Below are 27,937 nucleotides of genomic sequence, written 5' to 3' on the forward strand. Positions count from 1 at the left end.
TAGCTCTTCCATTTGGTCTGGCGACAGCCCCACGGGTCTTCACCAAGGTCATGGCGGCGGTGGTAGCAGTCTTGCACTCTCAGGGACACTCGGTGATCCCTTACCTAGACGACTTATTGGTCAAAGCTCCCTCTCAGGAGGCATGTCAGCACAGCCTGAATGCTACGCTGGAGACTCTACAGTCTTTCGGATGGATCATCAACTTTCCAAAGTCGATCCTATCACCGACTCAGTCACTAACGTATCTTGGCATGGAGTTTCATACTCTAGCAGCGATAGTGAAGCTTCCGCTGGACAAGCAGCGGTCACTACAGACAGGGGTGCAATCTCTTCTGCAGGGCCAGTTGCATCCCTTGCGGCGCCTCATGCATTTCCTAGGGAAGATGGTGGCAGCCATGGAAGCAGTTCCCTTTGCGCAGTTTCATCTGCGCCCACTTCAATGGGACATTCTCCGCCAATGGGACGGGAAGTCAACGTCCCTGGACAGGAAAGTCTCGCTTTCCCAGACGGCCAAAGACTCTCTACAATGGTGGCTCATTCCCACCTCATTGTCTCAGGGAAGATCCTTCCTGCCCCCATCCTGGGCAGTAGTCACGACAGATGCGAGTCTGTCAGGGTGGGGAGCAGTATTTCTCCACCACAGGGCTCAGGGGACGTGGACTCCGCAGGAGTCCACCCTTCAGATCAATGTTCTGGAGATCAGAGCAGTGTATCTTGCTCTACTGGCCTTCCAACAGTGGCTGGAAGGAAAGCAGATCCGAATCCAATCGGACAACTCCACAGCGGTGGCATACATCAACCACCAAGGAGGGACGCGCAGTCGGCAAGCCTTCCAAGAAGTCCGGCGCATTCTAATGTGGGTGGAGGACAGAGCATCCACCATATCCGCGGTTCACATCCCAGGCGTAGAAAACTGGGAAGCAGACTTCCTCAGTCGCCAGGGCATGGACGCAGGGGAATGGTCCCTTCACCCGGACGTGTTTCAGGAAATCTGTCGCCGCTGGGGAGTGCCGGACGTCGACCTAATGGCATCCCGGCACAACAACAAGGTCCCGGCATTCATGGCGAGGTCGTGCGATCAAAGAGCTCTGGCGGCAGACGCCTTGGTTCAAGATTGGTCGCAGTTTCAGCTCCCATACGTGTTTCCGCCTCTGGCGCTCTTGCCCAGAGTGCTACGCAAGATCAGATCCGAGTGCAGCCGCGTCATACTCGTCGCTCCAGACTGGCCGAGGAGGTCGTGGTATCCGGATCTGTGGCATCTCACGATCGGTCGACCGTGGTCACTGCCAGACCGACCAGACTTACTGTCCCAAGGGCCGTTTTTCCATCAGAATTCTGCGGCCCTGAACCTGACTGTGTGGCCATTGAGTCCTGGATCCTAGCATCTGCTGGATTATCTCAGGGAGTCGTTGCCACAATGAGACAAGCTAGAAAGTCGAATTCGGCTAGGATCTACCACAGAACGTGGAAGATTTTCTTGTCCTGGTGCTCTGCTCAGGGAGTGTCTCCCTGGCCATTTGCATTGCCCAAGTTTCTTTCCTTCCTGCAATCGGGGTTAGAAAAGGGCTTGTCGCTCAGCTCCCTTAAAGGGCAAGTTTCGGCACTATCCGTGTTTTTTCAGAAGCGTCTAGCACGTCTTCCTAAGGTGCGCACGTTCCTGCAGGGGGTCTGTCATATTGTGCCCCCGTACAAGCGACCGTTAGATCCATGGGATCTGAACAGGGTACTAGTTGCTCTCCAGAAGCCGCCCTTCGAGCCTCTGAAGGAAGTTTCCTTTTCTCGGCTGTCGCAGAAAGTGGCGTTTCTTGTTGCGATCACATCGCTTCGGCGAGTGTCTGAGCTGGCAGCTCTGTCATCTAAGGCTCCCTTCCTGGTGTTCCACCAGGACAAGGTTGTGCTGCGCCCCATTCCGGAGTTTCTTCCTAAGGTCGTATCCTCTTTTCATCTTAATCAGGATATTTCCTTGCCTTCTTTTTGCCCTCATCCGGTTCACCGGTATGAAAAGGCCTTACGTTTGCTAGATCTGGTGAGAGCACTCAGAATCTACATTTCCCGCACGGCGCCCATACGCCGTGCCGATGCACTTTTCGTCCTTGTCGCTGGTCCGCGCAAGGGGTTGCAGGCTTCTAAAGCCACCCTGGCTCGATGGATCAAAGAACCAATTCTAGAGGCCTACCGTTCTGCGGGGCTTCCGGTTCCTTCAGGGCTAAAAGCCCACTCCACCAGAGCCGTGGGTGCGTCCTGGGCATTACGTCACCAGGCTTCGGCTCAACAGGTGTGCCAGGCAGCTACCTGGTCCAGTCTGCACACTTTCACCAAGCATTATCAGGTGCATACCTATGCTTCGGCGGATGCCAGCTTAGGTAGAAGAGTCCTGCAGGCGGCAGTGACACCCCCGTAGGGGAGGGCTGTTTTGCAGCTCTAACATGAGGTATTTATTTACCCACCCAGGGACAGCTTTTGGACGTCCCAATCGTCTGGGTCTCCCAATAGAGCGCTGAAGAAGAAGGGAATTTTGTTACTTACCGTAAATTCCTTTTCTTCTAGCTCTTATTGGGAGACCCAGCACCCGCCCTGTTGTCCTTCGGGATGTTTTTTTGTTGTTTGCGGGTACACATGTTGTTCATGTTGAACGGTTTTTCAGTTCTCCGATGTTATTCGGAGTTAATTTGTTTAAACCAGTTATTGGCTTCCTCCTTCTTGCTTTGGCACTAAAACTGGAGAACCCGTGATACCACGGGGGGGGTATAGCCAGAGGGGGAGGGGCCTTGCACTTTTAATGTAGTGCTTTGTGTGGCCTCCAGAGGGCAGTAGCTATACCCCAATCGTCTGGGTCTCCCAATAAGAGCTAGAAGAAAAGGAATTTACGGTAAGTAACAAAATTCCCTTCTTCCCACATGTCTACTTTACACCAGCGCAATTTTCGAAGCAAATTTTTTTTCGTTAGGAAGTTAAAAGGGTTCAAAGTTCAGCAATTTCTAAGTTTTCCAGCAAAATTTACAAAAAAATATTTTTAGGGACCACATCACATTTGGAGTGACTATCAGAAACCTACCGTATGTTACAGAAAATGCCCAAAAGTGAAACCATTCTAAAAACTGCATCCCTCACTCTACGCAAAACTATATCCAAGAGGTTTATTAACTCTTTAGGTGCTTCACAAGGACCAAAGAAATGTGGAAGAAACATTGCACAAAAACTTTACTTTAGCCATAAAATGTAACATTTTCACAAGGGTATCAGGAAAGAATGCACATTAAATTTATTGTGCAATTTCTCCTGAGTACATGGATACATCGGATATGTGGTGGAAATCAAATGTTTGGGCGCACAGCAGGGCTCGGAAGGGAAGGAGCGCCATTTGACTTTTCAAACTCAAAATTGTCTGGAATCGTTAGCGGATGCCATGTTGCGTTTGGAGGCCCCCTGAGGTATCTAAACAATGGTGCTCCCCAACAAGTGACCCCATTTTGTAAACTAGACCCCTCATGGAATTTATCTAGATGTTTAGTGAGCACTTTGAAACCCTAGGGGCTTCACAAAAGTTTATAACCTTCAGCCGTGAAAATTAATAAAACATTTTTTTTACCACAAAATTGTTACTTCAACCAGGTAGCTTTTTTACCCACAAGGGTATTAGGAAAAAAATGCACCATGAAATGTATGGTGCAATTTCTCCTGAGTACACCGATACCTCATGTGGTGGAAATAAAATGTTTGGGTGCACAGCAGGGCTCGAAAGACAAGGAGTGCCATTTGATTTTTTGAATGGAAAATTAGCTCCAAAAGTCAAATGGTTCTCGATGACCGGCCGAATTTTGAGCAGTCTATCAATATTTGGATCATCGTGGGGAAGGCTGTCCGCATTGTCCCTAAAATGGAGAAACCTCTGAACGGCCTCAAACCGTTGGTGGGTCATGACCATGCCAAATATTGAAGTTTGATATAAAATATCAGTACTCCAGTATTGTCGAATTTCTGGTTTCTTCACAATCCCCATGTGAAGCACCAGTCCCCAATATTTCATCATTTGAGTCAATGGGACTCCAAGTAGGATATGATGAATTTGGGTTTTCGGCCAAAAGTTCCTGGGCATACAGATTAGTTTTCTCCACCATAAGACTGACAATTGACTCAGAGAAATAGACTTTGAAAAAGTCTATTTTTCTGACGTTGGCAGTCTCGAACTGGATTCTTGATTGGGGAACGAAGTCCGGAATCCGTGGAGAAACATTTTCAGGGACAAAGGTCCAGATGGGGGCACTAGTGCTAGGTTGGGCATGACTAGCAATAGGTTGGGGGTTACTCACACTTGGCTATGGGTCTTCCTGCATGGTCTCCGGCTTTTCTCCCCTGGCCCCTCGGCTCTTCTTCCACGGTCTCCGGACGATCTCTTGTCCTGCGATGTCTTCGTGGTGGCATAGGAATAGAGAAAAGTGGGGTCTTCTCCCTCACTATCCGCTTTGGAGGCAATAAAGGCATATTTCTCCTCAGCTGAGTACACCCTTTGTGACTGGGACGAGTGGGACATTTTATGTGTAAAAAAACCGAAACCTTAAACTATATTATAGTGTTCGTGTGTATGTGTGAGTGTTTGGTGAAACTTTCCTACTGCAGGAGGGGGCTGTCAGGAGCGAGGAGGGCAGGAGGGGGCTGAGAAGATGCAGGAGCGTCAGTGATTACTGGGGCAGGGGCAGCGGTAATCACTGAGGCATTTGGGGGTGATCACTGGGGCAGGTGAGGGGGGTGATCACTGGGTGAGGGGGGGTGACCCCCCCCCCCTTTCACCCAGTGAACACCCCCCCCCTCACCCAGTGATCACCCCCCCTCATCCAGTGATCACCCCCCCCTCACCCAGTGATCACTGGGTGAGGGGGTGGGTGATCACTACTGGGCGAGGGGGGGGGGGGTGATCACTGGGCGACGGGGGGGTGATCTCTACTGGGTGAGGGGGTGGGTGATCTCTACTGGGTGAGGGGGTGGGTGATCACTGGGCGAGGGGGGGGGTGATCACTGGGCGAGGGGGGGGGTGATCACTGGGCGACGGGGGGGGGGTGATCACTGGGTGGGGGGGTGGGGTGATCACTGGGCGAGGGGGGGGGGGTGATCACTGGGCGAGGGGGGGGGTGATCACTGGGCGGGGGGAGGGTGATCACTGGGCGAGGGGGGGGGGGTGATCACTGGGCGGGGGGAGGGTGATCACTGGGCGAGGGGGGGGGGTGATCACTGGGCGAGGGGGGGGGTGATCACTGGGCGAGGGGGGGGGGGTGATCACTGGGCGAGGGGGGGGTGATCACTGGGCGAGGGGGGGGGGTGATCACTGGGCGAGGGGGGGGGGTGATCACTGGGCGAGGGGGGGGGGTGATCACTGGGCGAGGGGGGGGTGATCACTGGGCGAGGGGGGGGGGTGATCACTGGGCGAGGGGGGGGGGTGATCACTGGGCGAGAGGGGGTGATCACTGGGCGAGGGGGGGGGTGATCACTGGGCGAGGGGAGGGTGATCACTGGGCGAGGGGGGGGGTGATCACTGGGCGAGGGGGGGGGTGATCACTGGGCGAGGGGGGGGGGTGATCACTGGGCGAGGGAGGGGGGGTGATCACTGGGCGAGGGAGGGGGGGGTGATCACTGGGCGAGGGGGGGGTGATCACTGGGCGAGGGGGGGGGTGATCACTGGGCGAGGGAGGGGGGGTGATCACTGGGCGAGGGAGGGGGGGTGATCACGGAGCGGATGGAGGTGGAGGGGTGAAATCTGGGAGCGGAAGACAGCAGAGGGGAGCGGGGAAGAGCAAATCTTACCGGGTGGCAGCAGCAGGGGACCTCGATATTCAGTGTCCACGGCCACAGTGAGGCTGAAGAGGGCGGGCACCCACCGGTCACACCGCCCCTCCACATCTGATTAGAGGGATAGCGTCACATGGACGCTAGCTCCAATTAGATCGGGGTGGGGAGACAGAGGTCACCCTGCTCCAGCCAATGGCCAATGATATTCCATCATCGGCCATGGTTGGATTGTAATATTTTCACCAAGTTCAAGTGCAAGTGAAAATGCCACTTTCAACTGCCAATCAGAGCAATCGTAGCCACGGGAGGGGAGGGGCAAAGCCATCCCCCCTTGGCTCAACTACAGGTCCTTACACACGTGCAGCTCTGGTGACATTTCAGTGATCCCGGTCACCAGAGCTGGAGGAACGGAATCCCGCCGTGATGCATACGGTGCGTCAAGGCTCGGGACGGGGTTAAGGAAGTTAGAGGGATTCAAAGTTAATCAACAATTTCTAATTTTTCCAACAAAATTTACAAACCATTTTTTAGGGACCACATCATATTTGATGTGACTTTGAGAAACCTAGGTGACAGAAAAAACAAGTGACACCATTCTAAAAACTGCACCCCCTCAAAGTGCTCAAAACCACATCTGAGAAGTATATTAACCCTTTAGTTGCTTCACAGGAACTAAAGCAATGTGGAAGAAAAAAAGAAAATTTTACTTTACCCACAAAAATGTTACTTTAGCCCCAAATGTATTTTCACACGGGTAACAGGAGAAAATCTAATGTACAATTTGTTGTGCCTTTTCTCCTGTGTATGCAGATGCCACATATGTGGTGGAAAACTACTGTTTGGGCGCACATCAGGGTGCCCAAGTAGTAACATTGCGTTTTTCCAGAGCCTTGTACTACCAGTAAAAAAAGAAAGCCCCCTATATTTCCGTTAAAAGATAATTGACCTGAGTGGGGACTTGTGTTTTTGTTGATTGGATTGAACGCTATTTGGTGGCAATTTGGGGTATAGAACATTTTGGATCAGTCCACATTTGTCCTGTGCTCTATGCTGTGCTCTTAGGCTATGTGCGCACTAGAGATGTGAAGTTTCTCAAGAAAATGTCTTGAGAAACTTCTGGGAGTGAAAAATTTCCGGACCTCCGGAAAAAATCCGCACCAAATCCGCATGCGGATTTGCCGCGGATTAGCCGCGGAATTGCCGCGATTTTCCCGCGGGTGGTTCCCTGCGGATTTCTGCAGGCTGTACTGCCGAAATCCGCAGGGTACCTGCGGAAATAATGGACATGTTCATTGTGAGGTAAATCCCGGGATATGAAGATGAATTATGACTTCCAGTCATAATCCCTCATCACTCCCTGGCAGTGCCCCCCCTCCCTTCTTGTTCTCAAATGTCCAGCATCTGTGAAGGTGTCACATCCCACTTACACCTCCAACAGCCATCTCCTCTGATATGGAGATGAGATGATGTGAGGACAATGGACCCAGGATGACTCCCTGCCGTCACCCTGTAACAAGAGTTGTATCTCATTAGCAAGGCTTGGAAGTAGCCAGACAGAACGACTCCAGTAAAAAATGGTTCATATCTCGCAAGCCATATCTCCGATAAATATGGCAACCATAAAAATGGTGTTTGCGCAGGCGGACGATGCTGGCACACCTTTTTTATGGAAGGGGGAGCTTGGGAAATACCCCAGGCATGATATCAGCCATATGGGAACTCGTAGACAGGTCATGAGTCCCCTCGTTCTGTAGCTAAATTCATAACTGTCACAATGAGAGCATTGGCGTCTGCCTACGACGCTCCCAGGCAAAGTTATGGCCAATATCCCCTTTGCTGGATAATTCTGATCCATGCAGGGGGAGTGGCAGTGCTTCCCTGTGAGGTCACTAAGGTAGGAGGGGACCTGGATCTGCCCAGGTTGATAACCCTACTTCGGCCATTTTCCAGTGTTCTTCTGCTCGGGGGCCTGGTTGGGAAACATCTGTGGGAAGAATCCTAGAAACCTGGTCTACAGCGCCCCCCTGTGGCCAGACACACAAGGTAACTGATGTAATTGTATACCTGTTTGTAACCCATGCTTTATCTGTAACTGTACTCTGACATATGTATATTCTGTAGATTCCCTATTGTATATATTGTAGTTCTAGTGTGCTTTAGGCTGATTAAATTATATAATTAATCTTGGGCTGTTCTGTTATCTCGATCTTGAATCCCACGTCTGTGTGTTCGGCTAATAGTTACCGTAAATCGGTTGGTGGCAGCGAATTGTGCCAAGGATTATTGTGGGGAGGCCAGTGAGATTCGGGGAGATTTTATATATTCCGCCCGCGGAGGTCGGGGGAATATATACCTTACTCTCACCGGGGACCCTTCAATAATCGGCATAAGTAGTATAGCGGCCTCCTTGCTTATGGTCGGGCAATTCCATAATTGGCCTGACTATAAGAGGGGCGCTAGAGAGCGCGTCACGTGCTCTGTCTGTCGGTCGGGAGGTATAAAGGAGGGGTGACCCCCACTTGTTACCCCCCGATTGTGACGTACTGGTAGCCAGCGCGGGGGATTTCTGAGTGACCCCCCCGGTGGTTTGTGACATATTGGTGGCAAGCGGTGGGATCGAGATAATAGTGTGTGTGAGTGTGAGACCCATACTCCCAGACACTAAAGACTGCCTGCAGCAGCTGTGGCTGCTGGGGTCTTCAGACTAGCTCAACACTAGAGTGTCAGAGTGCAGATACTGTAAGGTGTGTGGAGGCATCAGGTGTCAGTTCTGTGTCAGTGACCAAAAGTCTGCAAGAATGGCTGATGGCACCAGGAGCAGAGCTATGCAACTGGCCAATGCTAAAGCAGGAGCCGAAGAGAGGGAGGACGGTGCTGTGGGCAGTAATGAGGAGGTTGCCCACGAGTCCTCCAGGAGCTCGACGCCAGAAAACAGCTCCGCAGAGGACATTGCACAACCGGGCACTGCTGGACAAGAGGAGGAGCAGCTCACCCAAGGGTCCTCAACGAGCCAGATGCCAGCCCTCCGCTCTGCAATGGACAGTGAATCACCAGGCTCCGCAGCGGGCCGCAGATCACCACGTGCCATTCCACCGAGCCTGGGAGGCTCGGATAGCCTTCTTCAAATGGCTATGGCCCTTCTCCAGGCTGGAGACCAGGAGGGCTACAAGGGACTCCTGGCAGAGCACAGGGCAGAGCGGCAGGCAGCGCGTGATGCTGAGGCTGCGGAGCGGCAAGCAGTGCGTGAGGCTGCGGAGCGGCAAGCAGCGCGTGAAGAGCGAGAGCGAGAGCGACAGGCAGAGCGTGACTACCAGCTGCAGCTAGCTCAGCTCCGGCCCTCATCAGCCACACGTGACCTTCAAGACACCAAACTTCCAAAGGTCCGTGTTGAGGACTTCCCAGTGCTGGAGAAGGATGGAGACTTGGACTCTTTCTTGACTGCTTTTGAACGGACTTGCTTGCAGCACCATCTGGACAAGGACCAGTGGGCCAAATACCTGACCCCCCGTTTAAGGGGTAAGGCCCTGGATGTCCTTGGGGACTTGCCTGCTGAGGCAGATCAGGGCTACGACACCATCAAGCGGGCCCTGATCCAACAGTACAACCTCACTCCGGAGTCCTACCGCAAGAAGTTCCGGACGCTGCAGAAGGGACCAAAGGACTCCTGGGCTGACCACCGGCGGGCACTTGCCCGAGCTGCCGACCACTGGACCCAAGGCCTGCAGCTTTCCACCGGACCGGAGATCCTAGACTTGGTCATCACAGAGCAACTCTTGTGGAACTGCCCTGAGGATCTCCGCCAGTTCATCCGAGACCAGAAGCCAAAGGGATCCACGGCTACAGCTGCCCTGGCAGATGACTACACCAACAATCGGGCTCCTGAGGCCAGGAGAGCAGCCACCAGCAGCACCTGGAGAGGGGGTAAGATGAATTCTGCGACTGCCCCACCTGCCCCTAGACTGCAGGGGGTGTCCCCCTCGACTCCCCTCTCCAGGCCCGTGGCAGAACCAAGACGGTGCCACCAGTGCAACCTACCTGGACACTTCAAGGCCATGTGCCCTCAGCGTCCCAAGGCCCCGGCTCCGTCCCCGTCCCAAGGGCCGCCCAAGGTGTATTGTGTGGGTGGGGGTGGTGGTAGGTCCCTGGACAGCTTCCAACCTGTCACCGTCGGCCAGTCTGTGACCATAGGACTGCGAGACAGCGCCTCGGAGGTGACTCTGGTGCGGCCTGAGATGGTGTCCCCCCAAGACTTGATCCCTGGAAAAACCCTCGCTGTCTCCGGGATTGGAGGCATTGACCCGGCGCTGCCTGTTGCTGACATTTATGTGGACTGGGGCGCAGGGCGAGGGGTGAGGGAGGTGGGGGGTAACGGATCGGATCCCTGCAAACGTGCTACTTGGGACAGATTTGGGGCAAATAACCTCCCAGTTTGGCCCCGCCCCAAAGGCTGAACCTTCAGCCAGTGCTGACGTGCCTCCGGACAATGTTAATGTGTTATCTATGAATGATGTAAGGGAGGAGGGAGTGAACTCTGATATTTCTGCTTGCATAGACACCATAGACACACACTCAGCTGCAGCTGTGACAGGGGAGGGGGTCAGAGAAAGGTGTGACCATGCCTCTACAAGTAACCAGCCTGTGAGCTGGGATCTGTTGCCCTCTGCAGGGATAAGCAGAGAGCAGGGTGCTGCAGGGGGAGGACCAGTGTGTGGGGTGGGGGCTACCACAGCAAATGTGGGGTCCCCAGAGATTTCACAGCGGGGTTCTGTTGCTGCAGGAGGGGAACAGGCAGGTGAGATTGGGGCCGGTCCAGGAGCGGAAGTGCTCCCAGGTAAGATCTCGGTGCATGGTTCCCCCACAACCGGGGTGTCAGGAAGCCAGGTAGGTCTGCCTGAACCGGCGACTTGGTCAGGAACGGAGGAGGAGCAGGCACGACCCACGGTCGCAGCGGCGGTGGCCGCTGTCACCCGCAGTGGGAGTGCTGGAAGCCAAGGGGCCTCCCGGAGGTCCGATAGCTCTTCCCCTTCTGACCAAGTGGCAGCCGAGTCAGGTGGAGGCCAGGACACAGGTCCCGGGGGTACTGACTGAAGATGTGACAGTCTCGTCGATTCTGGCCACATCTAGTCAGGGGGTTCAGGCAGCGTTAGAAGCTGACGACAGCCTGAAAGCTCTTAAGGAGCAGGCGGCACAGCCTCCCTCGGACTCGGACCCGGAGCGAGTGGTCTGGGACCAAGGACGGCTGTACCGGGCCACGGTCCAGCAGGGTTCACCGGAGGCGTGGCCCAGGGACCGACAGTTGGTGGTACCCTATCCGTTCCGGACGGAGTTGTTGCGGATCGCACATGAGATTCCGATGGCCGGACACCTAGGGATCGCTAAGACCAAGGCCAGGTTAAACCAGCATTTCTACTGGCCAAAAATGGGGGCCGATGTGGCTGCCTACTGCCGTTCGTGTGAAACCTGTCAGAGAGTGGGGAAGGCGGGGCCACGCCCCAAAGCCCCACTGGTATCTCTGCCCATCATCGATGAGCCTTTCAGGAGGGTGGCTGTGGATCTGGTCGGCCCGCTGGCCATCCCCAGCAGCTCCGGGAAACGCTTCATACTGACGGTAGTGGACTATGCCACCCGGTACCCAGAAGCAGTGGCCTTGTCGTCCATTCGGGCTGACAAGGTGGCCACCGCATTGCTGGAGATTTTCTCCCGAGTGGGTTTTCCCCAGGAAATGCTCACTGACCGGGGGACCCAATTCATGTCCCAGCTGATGGAGGCCCTCTGTAAGCAAGTCCAGGTGCGACATCTGGTGGCCAGCCCGTACCATCCACAGACTAATGGCCCTGTGCGAGCGGTTCAATGGCACCTTAAAGCAGATGCTTAAGATGTTGGTCGACTCCCATGGGCGTGACTGGGAGCGGTACCTCCCACACCTGTTATTTGCTTACCGGGAGGTTCCACAGGCCTCAACAGGATTCTCACCGTTTGAGCTCCTGTACGGGCGACGTGTGCGGGGCCCCCTGGCTCTGGTGAAAGAGGCTTGGGAAGGGGATTTGGCCACCCCTGGAGTGTCGGTTATCGAGTATGTCATGCGCTTCCGGGACAGAATGCAGGCCTTGACGCAACTGGTACACGACAATATGGCTCAAGCCCAGGCCGATCAGAAGCGTTGGTACGACCAGAACGCTTGTGAGAGGACCTACCAAGTGGGTCAAAAGGTGTGGGTACTGGTCCCCGTACCACAGGACAAGCTTCAGGCAGCCTGGGAAGGCCCATACCTCGTGTACCAGCAGCTCAACCCTGTGACGTACCTGGTCACCCTGGACCCTGCCCGTGGAAGGCGGAAGCCCTTCCATGTGAACATGATGAAGGCACATCATGAGCGGGAGGCATGTGCGCTCCCCGTGTGCAACCTGCCCGAGGAGGGAGAAGCGGAAACCCTCTTGGATATGCTAGCCCAGGTTAGGGCAGGCGGATCCATTGAGGATGTGGAGGTTGGCCACCAGCTCTTGGAGGACCAACGGTCCCAGCTGTGGGCCACCCTCCTCCCCTTCCGGGGGTTGTTTACCAACCAGCCCGGAAGGACTGACTTGGCTGTCCATCACGTGGACACTGGGGATCATCCCCCGATCCGGCGTTCAGCATATCGGGTCTCCCTGGAGGTGCAGCAACACATGCGCCAGGAGATTGACGAGATGCTGGAGCTGGGGGTGATCCAGGCATCCAACAGCGCTTGGGCCTCGCCTGTAGTCCTCGTCCCTAAGAAGGACCGAACCACTCGGTTCTGCGTGGACTACAGGGGGCTCAATGCTGTCACGGTCGCCGATGCGTACCCAATGCCACGCATCGATGACCTGCTCGATCAGTTGGCCGGGGCTCAGTACCTGACCATCATGGACCTGAGCCGGGGATATTGGCAGATCCCCCTGACTCGCAAGGCCAGGGAACGCTCTGCCTTTATTACCCCATTTGGACTGTACGAGTCCACGGTGATGCCATTCGGGATGAGGAATGCCCCTGCCACTTTCCAGCGGATGGTCAACACCCTGCTCAAGGGACTTGAAGGGTACGCGGCCGCGTACCTGGATGACATTGCCGTCTTCAGTCCCACCTGGGAGGACCACCTAGAGCATCTAGCACAGGTGCTCAGGCGGATCCACCGGGCAGGTTTGACCATCAAGCCGGGAAAGTGTCAGCTGGCCATGAGCGAGGTCCAGTACCTCGGTCACCGGGTAGGTGGGGGAACGCTGAAGCCCGAGCCTGAGAAAGTGGAGGCCATCGCATCCTGGCCCACCCCCAGGACCAAGAAGCAGGTGATGTCCTTCTTGGGGACCGCTGGGTACTATAGGAGGTTTGTTCCATGCTATAGTAGCCTGGCAAAGCCCTTGACGGACCTCACCAAGAAGAAGCTGCCCTCTGCAGTCGATTGGACAGTGGACTGCGAGACAGCCTTCCGGGCCCTAAAGGACGCCCTGTCCAGCCCGCCCGTGCTACAGGCAGCCGACTTCACGCGGCCGTTTGTAGTACAGGACCGACGCCAGTGACTTCGGCCTCGGTGCGGTGCTCAGCCAGGTGGACTCTGCGAGCCAAGAGCACCCAGTCTTGTACCTGAGCAGGAAGCTGTTACCAAGGGAAGTGGCCTATTCTACAATGGAGAAGGAGTGCCTGGCCATAGTGTGGGCCCTGCAGCGTCTGCAACCCTATCTATACGGGCGCCACTTCATCGTGGAGACGGACCACAATCCCCTCAGCTGGTTGCACACCGTCTCTGGGACGAATGGGCGATTGTTGCGATGGAGCCTTGCGCTCCAGCAATACGACTTCACCATTCGCCACAAAAGGGGCCGTGACCACGGTAACGCAGACGGGCTGTCCCGACAAGGAGAGGTCGCGGACGGGCGCACGGGGGAACACCGGAGTGTGCTGCCCCCTAGCGCCCTCAAAAGGGGGGAGGTGTGAGGTAAATCCCGGGATATGAAGATGAATTATGACTTCCAGTCATAATCCCTCATCACTCCCTGGCAGTGCCCCCCCCTCCCTTCTTGTTCTCAAATGTCCAGCATCTGTGAAGGTGTCACATCCCACTTACACCTCCAACAGCCATCTCCTCTGATATGGAGATGAGATGATGTGAGGACAATGGACCCAGGATGACTCCCTGCCGTCACCCTGTAACAAGAGTTGTATCTCATTAGCAAGGCTTGGAAGTAGCCAGACAGAACGACTCCAGTAAAAAATGGTTCATATCTCGCAAGCCATATCTCCGATAAATATGGCAACCATAAAAATGGTGTTTGCGCAGGCGGACGATGCTGGCACACCTTTTTTATGGAAGGGGGAGCTTGGGAAATACCCCAGGCGTGATATCAGCCATATGGGAACTCGTAGACAGGTCATGAGTCCCCTCGTTCTGTAGCTAAATTCATAACTGTCACAATGAGAGCATTGGCGTCTGCCTACGACGCTCCCAGGCAAAGTTATGGCCAATATCCCCTTTGCTGGATAATTCTGATCCATGCAGGGGGAGTGGCAGTGCTTCCCTGTGAGGTCACTAAGGTAGGAGGGGACCTGGATCTGCCCAGGTTGATAACCCTACTTCGGCCATTTTCCAGTGTTCTTCTGCTCGGGGGCCTGGTTGGGAAACATCTGTGGGAAGAATCCTAGAAACCTGGTCTACAGCGCCCCCCTGTGGCCAGACACACAAGGTAACTGATGTAATTGTATACCTGTTTGTAACCCATGCTTTATCTGTAACTGTACTCTGACATATGTATATTCTGTAGATTCCCTATTGTATATATTGTAGTTCTAGTGTGCTTTAGGCTGATTAAATTATATAATTAATCTTGGGCTGTTCTGTTATCTCGATCTTGAATCCCACGTCTGTGTGTTCGGCTAATAGTTACCGTAAATCGGTTGGTGGCAGCGAATTGTGCCAAGGATTATTGTGGGGAGGCCAGTGAGATTCGGGGAGATTTTATATATTCCGCCCGCGGAGGTCGGGGGAATATATACCTTACTCTCACCGGGGACCCTTCAATAATCGGCATAAGTAGTATAGCGGCCTCCTTGCTTATGGTCGGGCAATTCCATAATTGGCCTGACTATAAGAGGGGCGCTAGAGAGCGCGTCACGTGCTCTGTCTGTCGGTCGGGAGGTATAAAGGAGGGGTGACCCCCACTTGTTACCCCCCGATTGTGACGTACTGGTAGCCAGCGCGGGGGATTTCTGAGTGACCCCCCCGGTGGTTTGTGACATTCATTTTCTCAAGAAAGTTTCTCGAGAAATTCTTCTCGCGGAAATTTCTTGAGAAAAATCCGCACCAGTGCGCACAGCTATTTTTTTTTCCATAGAATTTGCTGGGAAATGTCTGCACAAAGATTGCAGACATTTCTCAAGAAATTTCCGCGGCAAATCCCGCGGGTAAATCCGCGGGTAAAAAGCTCTAGTGCGCACATAGCCTTACATCGGAGTTTCCATCTACATCTCCAAAATACTTGATTCAGGTGAAACCCCTGATGAATCCATTCACTAATGAGACAACAGAGTTACTCCAGACTCTGGCCTCTGTTCAGCCGTGTCCATTTTTTTTTTCCAAAGGTGAACAAAAACTGTTGACTGCACTTTTGTGCATATATGAAAAGAGGCTTAAAAAGATGGACACCGCCAGACCAAGACCAGACGGGCGTTCAACGTAACTCTCTCTGCCTCATTAAAGTGAATTTTTCATTTGTAATTTTGTCTAAATCACGTTTTTCAGAGATTTACCATATTTTTCGGACTATAAGACGAACCCTGGTTTTAGAGGAGGAAAATAGGAAAATAAAATTTTAAGCAAAAAATGTGGTCATGACACACTGTTATGGGGCGAGGCTCTGCTGCTGACACTGTTATGGGGTTAATGTCCCCAAATTCTCTACTAAGGTACCCCATCCTGGTAATGATCCTCCTGCATTGTGTATACAGTATATGTCCCTCATCCTGCTATATACAGTCATCCTGCCATATGGCCGCATCCTGCTATATAACCCATCATGGCATATGGCCCCATCCTGCTATATACCCCCATCCTGCTCATATACCCCCATCCTGCTGCTCATAATATACCCCCATCCTGCTGCTCATAATATACCCCCATCCTGCTGCTCATAATATACCCCCATCCTGCTGCTCATAATATACCCCCATCCTGCTGCTCATAATATACCCCATCCTGCTGCTCATAATATACCCCCATCCTGCTGCTCATAATATACCCCCATCCTGCTGCTCATAATATACCCCCATCCTGCTGCTCATAATATACCCCCATCCTGCTGCTCATAATATACCCCCATCCTGCTGCTCATAATATACCCCCATCCCGCTGCTCATAATATACCCCCATCCCGCTGCTCATAATATACCCCCATCCTGCTGCTCATAATATACCCCCATCCTGCTGCTCATAATATACCCCCATCCTGCTCATAATATACCCCCATCCTGCTCATAATATACCCCCATCCTGCTCATAATATACCCCCATCCGGCTCATAATATACCCCCATCCGGCTCATAATATACCCCCATCCGGCTCATAATATACCCCCATCCGGCTCATAATATGCCCCCATCCGGCTCATAATATACCCCCATCCGGCTCATAATATACCCCCATCCGGCTCATAATATGCCCCCATCCGGCTCATAATATGCCCCCATCCGGCTCATAATATGCCCCCATCCGGCTCATAATATGCCCCCATCCGGCTCATAATATGCCCCCATCCGGCTCATAATATGCCCCCATCCGGCTCATAATATGCCCCCATCCGGCTCATAATATGCCCCCATCCGGCTCATAATATGCCCCCATCCGGCTCATAATATGCCCCCATCCGGCTCATAATATGCCCCCATCCGGCTCATAATATGCCCCCATCCGGCTCATAATATGCCCCCATCCGGCTCATAATATGCCCCCATCCGGCTCATAATATGCCCCCATCCGGCCGATATGCCCCCATCCTGCCGATATGCCCCCATCCTGCCGATATGCCCCCATCCTGCCGATATGCCCCCATCCTGCCGATATGCCCCCATCCTGCCGATATGCCCCCATCCTGCCGATATGCCCCAATACTGCTCCTATGACCCCAATACTGCTCCTATGACCCCAATACTGCTCCTATGACCCCAATATTGCTCCTATGACCCCAATATTGCTCCTATGACCCCAATACTGCTCCTATGACCCCAATATTGCTCCTATGACCCCAATACTGCTCCTATGACCCCAGTACTGCTCCTATGACCCCAGTACTGCTCCTATGACCCCAGTACTGCTCCTATGACCCCAGTACTGCTCCTATGACCCCAGTACTGCTCCTATGACCCCAGTACTGCTCCTATGACCCCAGTACTGCTCCTATGACCCCAGTACTGCTCCTATGACCCCAGTACTGCTCCTATGGGCCCCAGTACTGCTCCTATGGGCCCCAGTACTGCTCCTATGGGCCCCAGTACTGCTCCTATGGGCCCCAGTACTGCTCCTATGGGCCCCAGTACTGCTCCTAATATACCCCAGTACTGCTCCTAATATACCCCAGTACTGCTCCTAATATACCCCAGTACTGCTCCTAATATACCCCCATCCTGGTGTATGGCCGCATCCTGTGGCACATAAAAAAAAAATAAACGTTCATACTCACCTCATCTTACCTCACTCCCTGCAGCACCGCTCGTCCTCCCGTCTGTGTCAGCGGCAGCGCGGGGAGCCGTGAATCAGTGTACAGTACTCACCGTTCCCCTGCAGCATCGCTCGTCCTCCCGTCTGTGTCAGCGGCAGCGCCGCTGAGTGGAGCCGTCCCAGTTACCCTGCTGCATCGCGATCATCTCCTGTGTCTGTGCCGGCGGTTGCGTGTGGACACGTGCACACAGCGATGACGTCATTGCTGTGCGCGCCACTAGTCTTCACCCAGCCGCCGGCACAGACACAGGAGATGATCGTGAAGCAGCAGGGTAACTGGGACGGCTCCACTCAGCGGCGCTGCTGCTGACAGACGGGAGGACGAGTGATGCTGCAGGGGAACGGTGAGTACTGTACACTGATTCACTGCTCCCCGTGCTGATGATGATGCGCGGGGAGCAGTGAATACAGCCGCACATGATCACTCCAGGCCGTAGTTGCCAGGGGTGATCATGCGGGCCGGCTGTTTATCCCCCGCCCATCACCCCGCCCACCTGTCAGTACCTGCTTCAGCGCTGAGGGATGATGGGCGGGGGATGGCCGTGTATATTAAATGAGCGGGTCCACGTGGTCACGGCAGGCTGCTACAGCCTGTTCGTGCCCCCGATGACCCGCTCCACCGCAGCACCCACATTCGCCGCAGCCACATTCAGACCATAAGACGCACCCCCCACTTTCCCCCAACATTTGGGGGAAAAAAAGTGCGTCTTATGGTCCGAAAAATACGGTACATGTAATCTCTGGTGTAAGCGCTCAGTGTGGAGCGCAGAATAAATATGACCCATGCCGTACTATGATCTTTGGAAGGCAGAATGAGCAGCAGTTGAAAAATTTGCTTTATCTTTTTTTTTTTCGTCAGACACTGTGCGATATAAGTAATTAGGCGACTTTATTCCTCTGGTCAGTACGATTACTGTGATACCAGGTTTATTTTTTTTTAGGGTTGGCTGTTAAAAACTAAAAACACTAAAAACGTGTTGTGTTTTTTAATTACACAAAGGATTTTTACATCACTGAATGTTGAAGGCTATAGTTTTTCTTTTATTTTTCTGCCAACAGTCATTTGTGGGCTTGTTTTTTGAGGGATGAGTTGGAGTTTTCATTTGTACCATTTTGGACCACTTAAAATTTTTTTGATTGCTATCTATTCTGCTTTTCAAGGAGAAACAGCAATTAAGGATTTTTTTTTAATGCAGTTCACTGTGTCAAAAGTGATTAGCCAGATGTTTTGTTTTTCTTCTGGTCAGTACCATTATAGTGATACCACGTTTTTATATAGTTTTTTTTTTTTGCTGTTTTTCCACCATAAAAACAATTTTAGAAAAAAATTTTTGCTTCACTGTATTCTCACATTTATAGCGGTTTTATTTTTTCGCTGATGAAGCTATATGGCTGCGTGTTTTTTGCGAGACAAGATGACATTTTCAGCTGTGTCATTTTTATTTATATATTTATTTTTGATTGCATTTTATGCCACTTTTTTTGTCAGCTGTTTAATGAAAAGACTGTTTTATAGTTACAGACGTGGAAATACCAAATGTGTACCTTTTTTTATTTTTTTTACATTTAATTTAGTTAAATATATTTTTTTAATACATTTAGTTATGTGTTTATTTAAACAAATATAACTATTGACATTTTTTTGTTTTTATTTATTTTGTGATTTTATTTTTTTTTAAATTCTTTACTTCGTCCCTATGTGTGACACCGAGTTTCACTTGTCTGATCGCAGGTGCAATATACTGCAATGCTTGATCACACAGTTTATTACAGCTGTCAGAGCTGCACTGTGGAAAGCTTCAGTGATCATGCTGCAGGCATAATTTCTTAGGCTTTCAGTGGTCAGGTGACCCGGGTCAGCATGATGATGATCGGGCCCTCGCGATTACTTTGCAGGAGTCCCGATTGGAAGGGAGAAGGAGCACGATCCCTCTCGCAATTCCCTAAGTGCCGCGATCGATATCAGTTGCGGCATTTAGGGGGTTAAACAGCCAGGGATGGTTGGGACTCAGCTGTCTGTAAAGAAGAGTTCCTGGTGGCGATCGTGGGGTTACAGCACCCCTGTGTCCCCGCGATTGCTAGGAAGTACTGGTACGTCCTAGGTTGGGAAGCACCCGAAAAATAAGATGTATCTGTATGTACCTTCCAAGGACGTAAGGGGGGTAAAATGCCCTGTTTTCCAGAATGGTAATACTAATAGAACAGAATTATGTTTTAGGTGAGGAAAATGACGAAAGTTCTGACTCCGACTCTGATTCTGAATCTGACTCTGATTCTGAAAAGAAGCCTCGCTATAGACATCGTTTGCTGCGGCACAAGCTGTCCCTAAGTGAAGCAGAATCTGGAGGGGAGAAAACAGAAAAAGGAGACAAGAAAGATAAATCCAAGGGTTCAAAGGACGGAAAGCGTCGGAACAGAAGAAAGGGTACTTTAAAATTCCGTTTATGATGTGTGATTTTTCTAGTTTAGGAGTCCATTTGTGGCTTCACAAAATACAACTGTATAGTAAAAAGAAATTTGCATTGTACTTTTCATGTTTTCTCACCTGGGAGTTTGACTTTTTTTGCAAACTTCACCCAAGTATCCTTGTAGATATTAAAGCAGAATATGTAGGTAACAATTGTTAATATTCTTTTATATCAATCTGTTTATTAGCTACTGTTTCCATTTACTAATGTACTTGTGAATGTGCATTGTAATACCCTTACTACAGGGGATAGATATTACACTGTTTTCATGTCTATATTTTTTTTTATACTTTTCTTTTTTTATCCCTTTAGTGAGCAGTGATGAATCAGAGTCTGCAAGTGATTGTTCTGGAGTCAGCGAAGACGTCACTGACAGTGAATCTGATGATCAGCGCCCCAGAACAAGGTCTTTTTTTTCATATGATCATATTGTACTCCTGATTAGTTTAAGTATACTTAATGCAGATGAGGCTATTTCACATACAACCGCATAATAGAATTGTGTGGTAATATAAAACCTTTTGATTAAACTCCAATACTGAATGACACTACCACATAGCACCTATGGATATTTAACATGTCTTTCAACTTACATTTACCTACATGTTTCAAGTTTACTATTAAATTTCAACTTATTCGATAGGACTAGATTGTCTCACATCGTATCTGATTTGCGTGGTCTAATAGGATGGCTGAAATGCAAATTACTCACATTTACCCTAATAACTGTCTTAGCAGCTTGTAGTATATACGTATGATATTTAACCACTAGCTTGATTTGGCTGTGACATTGACAGCCACATAATATACTAGATCATAACTGAATTAATCTGTTCCCTACTGGTGAAGACTTCTAAACTCACAACTTGTAACACCTTGTGAATTGATATGCCATCTCTCTTTTTCGGGGCCGTCTTCTCTCTTTCGGGGCCGTCTTCTCTCTTTCGGGGCCGTCTTCTCTCTTTCGGGGCCGTCTTCTCTCTTTCGGGGCCGTCTTCTCGCTCTTTTTTCGGGGCCGTCTTCTCGCTCTTTTTTCGGGGCCGTCTTCTCGCTCTTTTTTCGGGGCCGTCTTCTCGCTCTTTTTTCGGGGCCGTCTTCTCGCTCTTTTTTCGGGGCCGTCTTCTCGCTCTTTTTTCGGGGGCCGTCTTCTCCCTCTTTTTTCGGGGCCGTCTTTTCTCTTTTATGAAGTGTTCTGTTGTATTCTTTAACTTTTTTTTCTTCAACGCTCTATTGGGAGACCCAGACGATTGGGGTATAGCTACTGCCCTCTGGAGGCCACACAAAGCACTACATTAAAAGTGCAAGGCCCCTCCCCCTCTGGCTATACCCCCCCCGTGGTATCACGGGTTCTCCAGTTTTAGCTTTGTGTGCGAAGGAGGTCAGACATTCCATGCATAGCTCCACAGATTTTAGTCAGCAGTAGCTGCTGACTATTTCGGATGGAAGAAAAGAGGACACATATAGTGTCCCCAGCATGCTCCCTTCTCACCCCTGGATGGTGTTGTAAGGTTGAGGTACCTATTGCTGGTACAGGGCTGGAGCCTGACATGCTGTTTTCCTTCCACATCCCCTGGTAGGGCTCTGTGGAAGTGGGATCCTGCCGGCCTCTCAGCTCTGACGCCGGGCTCCATCCACAGACCCATTAGAACCTGATGGAGACGGAGCAGGAGTACGATCAGGGACAGGCCCTGCATCATACAGGTACTCTGTGTCCCCGGCAGGCACAGACACACTCCGGGCTGGCTGGGTGTTGTAGTGCGCCGGGGACCGCAACGTTGGAGCTAGTGTCCCTACAGATTACTGGGGGATTGTTTGTGTATGGGAACGCAGCGCCGACCCCCTCTGGACCGGGCGGCGCTGCTGTGACTTGTGGTGCGCCGGGGATCCGCCGTCCGCGCTTTTACGGCGGCGGCGGTTATAAATTGAGTCCCCGGCTTTTTGGGCCTAGGACGCCGGCAGCTCCGATTCGTTCCCGCCCCCACCCTGTCATTCAGGGTAGGGGAGAGACGCTGTTCGCTAGCAGCGACGAGGGCTGGAGCCTGATTTACATGCTCCAGCCCTCACACTAGGCACAGAGGGAAGCAGGCTTCCCGCTCTTGGCCAGGAACGCCCAGGGCCCGCCCCCCTTCTCTCTCAGGATGCCGGCAGCCATTACATGCAGTCTGGCTGGAGGAAGGACGCAAGGCTCTGGGAGACCTGGACTAGGGGCTATCTGGCGACCACACACCCGCTTTTTAAGCGGGCGGTAAGCGTTTTTTCTGTGCTGGTCCCTCTAGTGCCTCACGGTGTATCGGTGTACTGTGTAGGATATAGAGATATTGTATTTCTTGCACTGTAAGGTCGCTTCTGGCTGCATCTCCCAGATCACTCTGTGGAAGCAGCAACATGTCAAAACGCAAGGCTGCCAAGGCTAGGGCTGTGTATACTGCGTGTGCTGCATGTGGGGCTAATCTACCAGCAGGCTCCGATGACCCCCATTGTGTGCAATGCTCCGACCCGGTGCTGCTTCGCCAGCCGGAGTCAGGAGGGAGAGTGACCCAGGCTGAGACGCCTGTAAGTCCTGCCCCGGTGACAGGGACAGACTTTGCAGTTTTTGCTGATAATATGTCTGTCTCTATGGCGAAAATACTTGAAACCTTGCAATCTATGCATGGGGCTCAGTCTTTGGGCACGGCGAGGCCTCTGTCCTCAGGTCCCCCTCACTTGGAATTAATCCAGCCCACAGGGGAGTCCCCGGCTTCACAGGCCGAGGATTATGAGTCAGATGATAGCCCCAGCCACCCTAAGCGAGCTCGCTGGGAAAGACCCTCGACGTCATCACACTGCTCAGGGTCTCAGCGCAATCAGTCTCCCTGTGATGTGTCTGATGAGAGTGATCAGGAATCCATTCCTGGAACCCCTCTCAACCTGGATACCCCTGATGGGGATGCCATGGTAAACGACCTTATCTCAGCCATCAATAGGCTGTTGGATATTTGTCCCCCAGCCCCTTCAGCAGAAGAGGCGGCTGCGGAGCAGGAGAAGTTTCGTTTCCTTTATCCCAAGCGTAAATTGAGTGCTTTGTTGGATCACGCTGACTTCAGAGAATCAATCCAGAAGCACGACGCTCACCCAGAAAGGCGTTTCTCTAAACGATCTAAAGATACGCGTTTCCCTTTCCCCCCTGAGGTGGTCAAGCGCTGGACACAGTGTCCAAAGGTAGACCCCCCGATTTCCAAACTCGCAGCTAGGTCCATAGTTGCAGTGGAGGATGGCGCTTCACTTAAAGATGCCAATGACAGACAGATGGACCTTTGGTTAAAATCTGTCTATGAAGCTATCGGCGCGTCGTTTGCTCCGGCATTCGCAGCCGTATGGGCACTCCAGGCTATTTCAGCTGGCTTAGCAAAAGTGGATGCTATCATACATCCAGCAGTGCCGCAAGTGGCGCACCTTACCACGCAGATGTCGGCGTTTGCGTCTTACGCTATCAATGCGGTCCTAGAATCTACCAGTCGCACCTCAATGGCGTCCGCCAATTCGGTAGTTTTGCGCAGAGCCTTGTGGTTAAAGGACTGGAAAGCAGATGCTGGTTCCAAAAAATGTTTAACCAGTTTGCCTTTATCTAGAGATAGACTGTTTGGCGAGCCATTGGCTGATATCATTAAGCAGTCTAAGGGTAAAGACTCCTCTTTACCACAACCCAGAACAACCAAACCTCAGCAGAAAAAGTGGCAGCAGAGGTTTCAGTCCTTTCGAGGTTCGGGCAAGACACCATTTACCTCGTACAAAGGGACTCAGAGGACGCAAAGAAACTCAGATTCGTGGCGGGCTCACACGCGCCCCAAGAAAGCAAATGGAGGTACCGCTTCCAAAGCGGCTACCTCATGACTTCCAGCCCCCTCCCTCCGCATCGCCGGTCGGGGGCAGGCTCTCCCGCTTTTCCGGCATTTGGATGTCACAGGTCAAAGACCGGTGGGTGACGGACATTTTGTCTCGCGGGTACAGAATCGAGTTCAATTCTCGTCCTCCAGCTCGGTTCTTCAGAACCTCCCCACATCCAGACCGAGCAGATGCTCTGCTGCAGGCGGTGGGCTCCCTAAGAGCGGAAGGAGTGGTGATCCCAGTCCCTCCTCAGGAACAAGGGCAAGGGTTTTACTCCAATCTCTTTGTGGTTCCAAAAAAGGACGGCTCGTTCCGTCCTGTTCTGGACCTAAAACGGCTCAACAAACATGTGCACGCCAGGAAGTTCCGGATGGAAACCCTGCGTTCTGTCATTGCCTCAGTGTCCAGAGGAGACTTCCTTGCCTCAATAGACATCAAAGATGCTTATCTCCACGTGCCAATTGCTACAGAACATCAACGTTTTCTACGTTTTGTGATAGGAGACGACCATTTTCAGTTCGTAGCTCTGCCATTTGGTCTGGTGACAGCCCCACGGGTCTTCACCAAGGTCATGGCGGCGGTGGTAGCAGTCTTGCACTCTCAGGGACACTCGGTGATCCCTTACCTAGACGATTTATTGGTCAAAGCTCCCTCTCAAGAGGCATGTCAGCACAGCCTGAATGCTACGCTGGAGACCCTACAGTCTTTCGGGTGGATCATCAACTTTCCAAAGTCGATCCTATCACCGACTCAATCACTAACGTATCTTGGCATGGAGTTTCATACTCTAGCAGCGATAGTGAAGCTTCCGCTGAACAAGCAGCGGTCCCTACAGACAGGGGTGCAATCTCTTCTGCAGGGCCAGTTGCATCCCTTGCGGCGCCTCATGCATTTCCTAGGGAAGATGGTGGCAGCCATGGAAGCAGTTCCCTTTGCGCAGTTTCATCTGCGCCCACTTCAATGGGACATTCTCCGCCAATGGGACGGGAAGTCAACGTCCCTGGACAGGAAAGTCTCGCTTTCCCAGATGGCCAAGGACTCCCTACAATGGTGGCTCCTTCCCACCTCATTGTCTCAGGGAAGATCCTTCCTGCCCCCATCCTGGGCTGTAGTCACGACAGATGCGAGTCTGTCAGGGTGGGGAGCAGTGTTTCTCCACCACAGGGCTCAGGGGACGTGGACTCCGCAGGAGTCCATCCTTCAGATCAATGTTCTGGTGATCAGAGCAGTGTATCTTGCTCTACTGGCCTTCCAACAGTGGCTGGAAGGAAAGCAGATCCGAATCCAATCGGACAACTCCACAGCGGTGGCATACATCAACCACCAAGGAGGGACGCGCAGTCGGCAAGCCTTCCAAGAAGTCCGGCGCATTCTAATGTGGGTGGAGGACAGAGCATCCACCATATCCGCGGTTCACATCCCAGGCGTAGAAAACTGGGAAGCAGACTTCCTCAGTCGCCAGGGCATGGACGCAGGGGAATGGTCCCTTCACCCGGACGTGTTTCAGGAAATCTGTCGCCGCTGGGGAGTGCCGGACGTCGACCTAATGGCATCCCGGCACAACAACAAGGTCCCGGCATTCATGGCGAGGTCGCGCGATCAAAGAGCTCTGGCGGCAGACGCCTTGGTTCAAGATTGGTCGCAGTTTCAGCTCCCATACGTGTTTCCGCCTCTGGCGCTCTTGCCCAGAGTGCTACGCAAGATCAGATCCGAGTGCAGCCGCATCATACTCGTCGCTCCAGACTGGCCGAGGAGGTCGTGGTATCCGGATCTGTGGCATCTCACGATCGGTCGACCGTGGTCACTGCCAGACCGACCAGACTTACTGTCCCAAGGGCCGTTTTTCCATCAGAATTCTGCGGCCCTGAACCTGACTGTGTGGCCATTGAGTCCTGGATCCTAGCATCTGCAGGATTATCTCAAGGAGTCGTTGCCACAATGAGACAAGCTAGAAAGTCGAATTCGGCTAAGATCTACCACAGAACGTGGAAGATTTTCTTATCCTGGTGCTCTGCTCAGGGAGTGTCTCCCTGGCCATTTGCATTGCCCAAGTTTCTTTCCTTCCTGCAATCGGGGTTAGAAAAGGGCTTGTCGCTCAGCTCCCTTAAAGGGCAAGTTTCGGCACTATCCGTGTTTTTTCAGAAGCGTCTAGCACGTCTTTCTAAGGTGCGCACGTTCCTGCAGGGGGTCTGTCATATTGTGCCCCCGTACAAGCGGCCGTTAGATCCATGGGATCTGAACAGGGTACTAGTTGCTCTCCAGAAGCCGCCCTTCGAGCCTCTGAAGGAAGTTTCCTTTTCTCGGCTGTCACAGAAAGTGGCGTTTCTTGTTGCGATCACATCGCTTCGGCGAGTGTCTGAGCTGGCAGCTCTGTCATCCAAGGCTCCCTTCCTGGTGTTCCACCAGGACAAGGTAGTGCTGCGCCCTATTCCGGAGTTTCTCCCTAAGGTCGTATCCTCTTTTCATCTTAATCATGATATATCCTTGCCTTCTTTTTGTCCTCATCCGGTTCACCGGTATGAAAAGGACTTACGTTTGCTAGATCTGGTGAGAGCACTCAGAATCTACATTTCCCGCACGGCGCCCATGCGCCGTGCCGATGCACTTTTTGTCCTTGTCGCTGGTCCGCGCAAGGGGTTGCAGGCTTCTAAAGCCACCCTGACTCGATGGATCAAAGAACCAATTCTAGAGGCCTACCGTTCTGCGGGGCTTCCGGTTCCTTCAGGGCTAAAAGCCCACTCAACCAGAGCCGTGGGTGCGTCCTGGGCATTTCGTCACCAGGCTTCGGCTCAACAGGTGTGCCAGGCAGCTACCTGGTCCAGTCTGCACACTTTCACCAAGCATTATCAGGTGCATACCTATGCTTCGGCGGATGCCAGCTTAGGTAGAAGAGTCCTGCAGGCGGCAGTGACACCCCCGTAGGGGAGGGCTGTTTTGCAGCTCTAACATGAGGTATTTCTTTACCCACCCAGGGACAGCTTTTGGACGTCCCAATCGTCTGGGTCTCCCAATAGAGCGTTGAAGAAGAAGGGAATTTTGTTACTTACCGTAAATTCCTTTTCTTCTAGCTCTTATTGGGAGACCCAGCACCCGCCCTGTTGTCCTTCGGGATGTTTTTTTGTTGTTTGCGGGTACACATGTTGTTCATGTTGAACGGTTTTTCAGTTCTCCGATGTTATTCGGAGTTAATTTGTTTAAACCAGTTATTGGCTTCCTCCTTCTTGCTTTGGCACTAAAACTGGAGAACCCGTGATACCACGGGGGGGGTATAGCCAGAGGGGGAGGGGCCTTGCACTTTTAATGTAGTGCTTTGTGTGGCCTCCAGAGGGCAGTAGCTATACCCCAATCGTCTGGGTCTCCCAATAAGAGCTAGAAGAAAAGGAATTTACGGTAAGTAACAAAATTCCCTTCTTTTTTTATATATATCTGACTGGACAATTCATTATTGAACCCCAACCCCTAACCATTGTGTTTAATAAAAATGGAATTTCCCTTTTGTCACTTAAATTTTTTTAGGGCAGCAAAGAAGGAAGCAGAGGAAACTCAACGAAGTTATAGGCAGAAAAAGAAAAGGAGACGAATTAAAGTCCAAGAGGACTCTAGTGACTCGAAGGTATCATCCATGGGCATTGCACACTGGGTTTTAGGGGGTCTGTGTATCTGTAGCCTGGGTTCACACACAGCATTATTATTATAATAGGTTTTCTGCAACAGCGCATGCTATAATTAAAGTGGATTTGGTCTTTCCACTCAATGGAAAGATCCTGTAATGATATCCAAACATAGTGTGTATCTTCAGATTAATGTCATACTTTTTATGTGATGGACTTGTGCTGTGTTTTTTTTTTCTTCACATTAGTCACCTGCAGATGTATCTGTGGCCTTACCACTGATTTTTAGAAGAGTCTTAATGTGTTAGAAAATAAAAGTATGGAGAAAGCTGCCTCATTACCAAACACTGTGCATGAAAAAGCACTGCCCTGTATTCATGGGTGCCTACTACATTGCAGACCAGCATCAGAAACAAGGAACTGAAGGCACAACCACTGAAAATACTAAAGCTTTTCTTGTTCTTTATTAGAAATCCATTAAAAGTATTTGT

General features: G+C 51.9%; 1 protein-coding gene across 2 annotated transcripts in view; it reads left to right on the plus strand.

Annotated features, from left to right (window-relative positions):
- The window catches only part of ATRX (ATRX chromatin remodeler), a 355,842-nt gene that overhangs the window by 170,672 nt on the left and 157,233 nt on the right, over positions 1–27,937 (plus strand). For both annotated transcript variants that reach the window (XM_075323857.1, XM_075323858.1), the window contains 3 exons: positions 19,722–19,928; positions 20,284–20,377; positions 27,352–27,448. In XM_075323857.1, coding sequence (XP_075179972.1) covers positions 19,722–19,928; positions 20,284–20,377; positions 27,352–27,448 — 398 coding nt within the window. The remainder of the gene's footprint in view (positions 1–19,721; positions 19,929–20,283; positions 20,378–27,351; positions 27,449–27,937) is intronic.

This window comes from Anomaloglossus baeobatrachus, chromosome 9 (assembly GCF_048569485.1).
Source record: "Anomaloglossus baeobatrachus isolate aAnoBae1 chromosome 9, aAnoBae1.hap1, whole genome shotgun sequence".
Lineage (NCBI taxonomy): Eukaryota > Metazoa > Chordata > Amphibia > Anura > Aromobatidae > Anomaloglossus > Anomaloglossus baeobatrachus.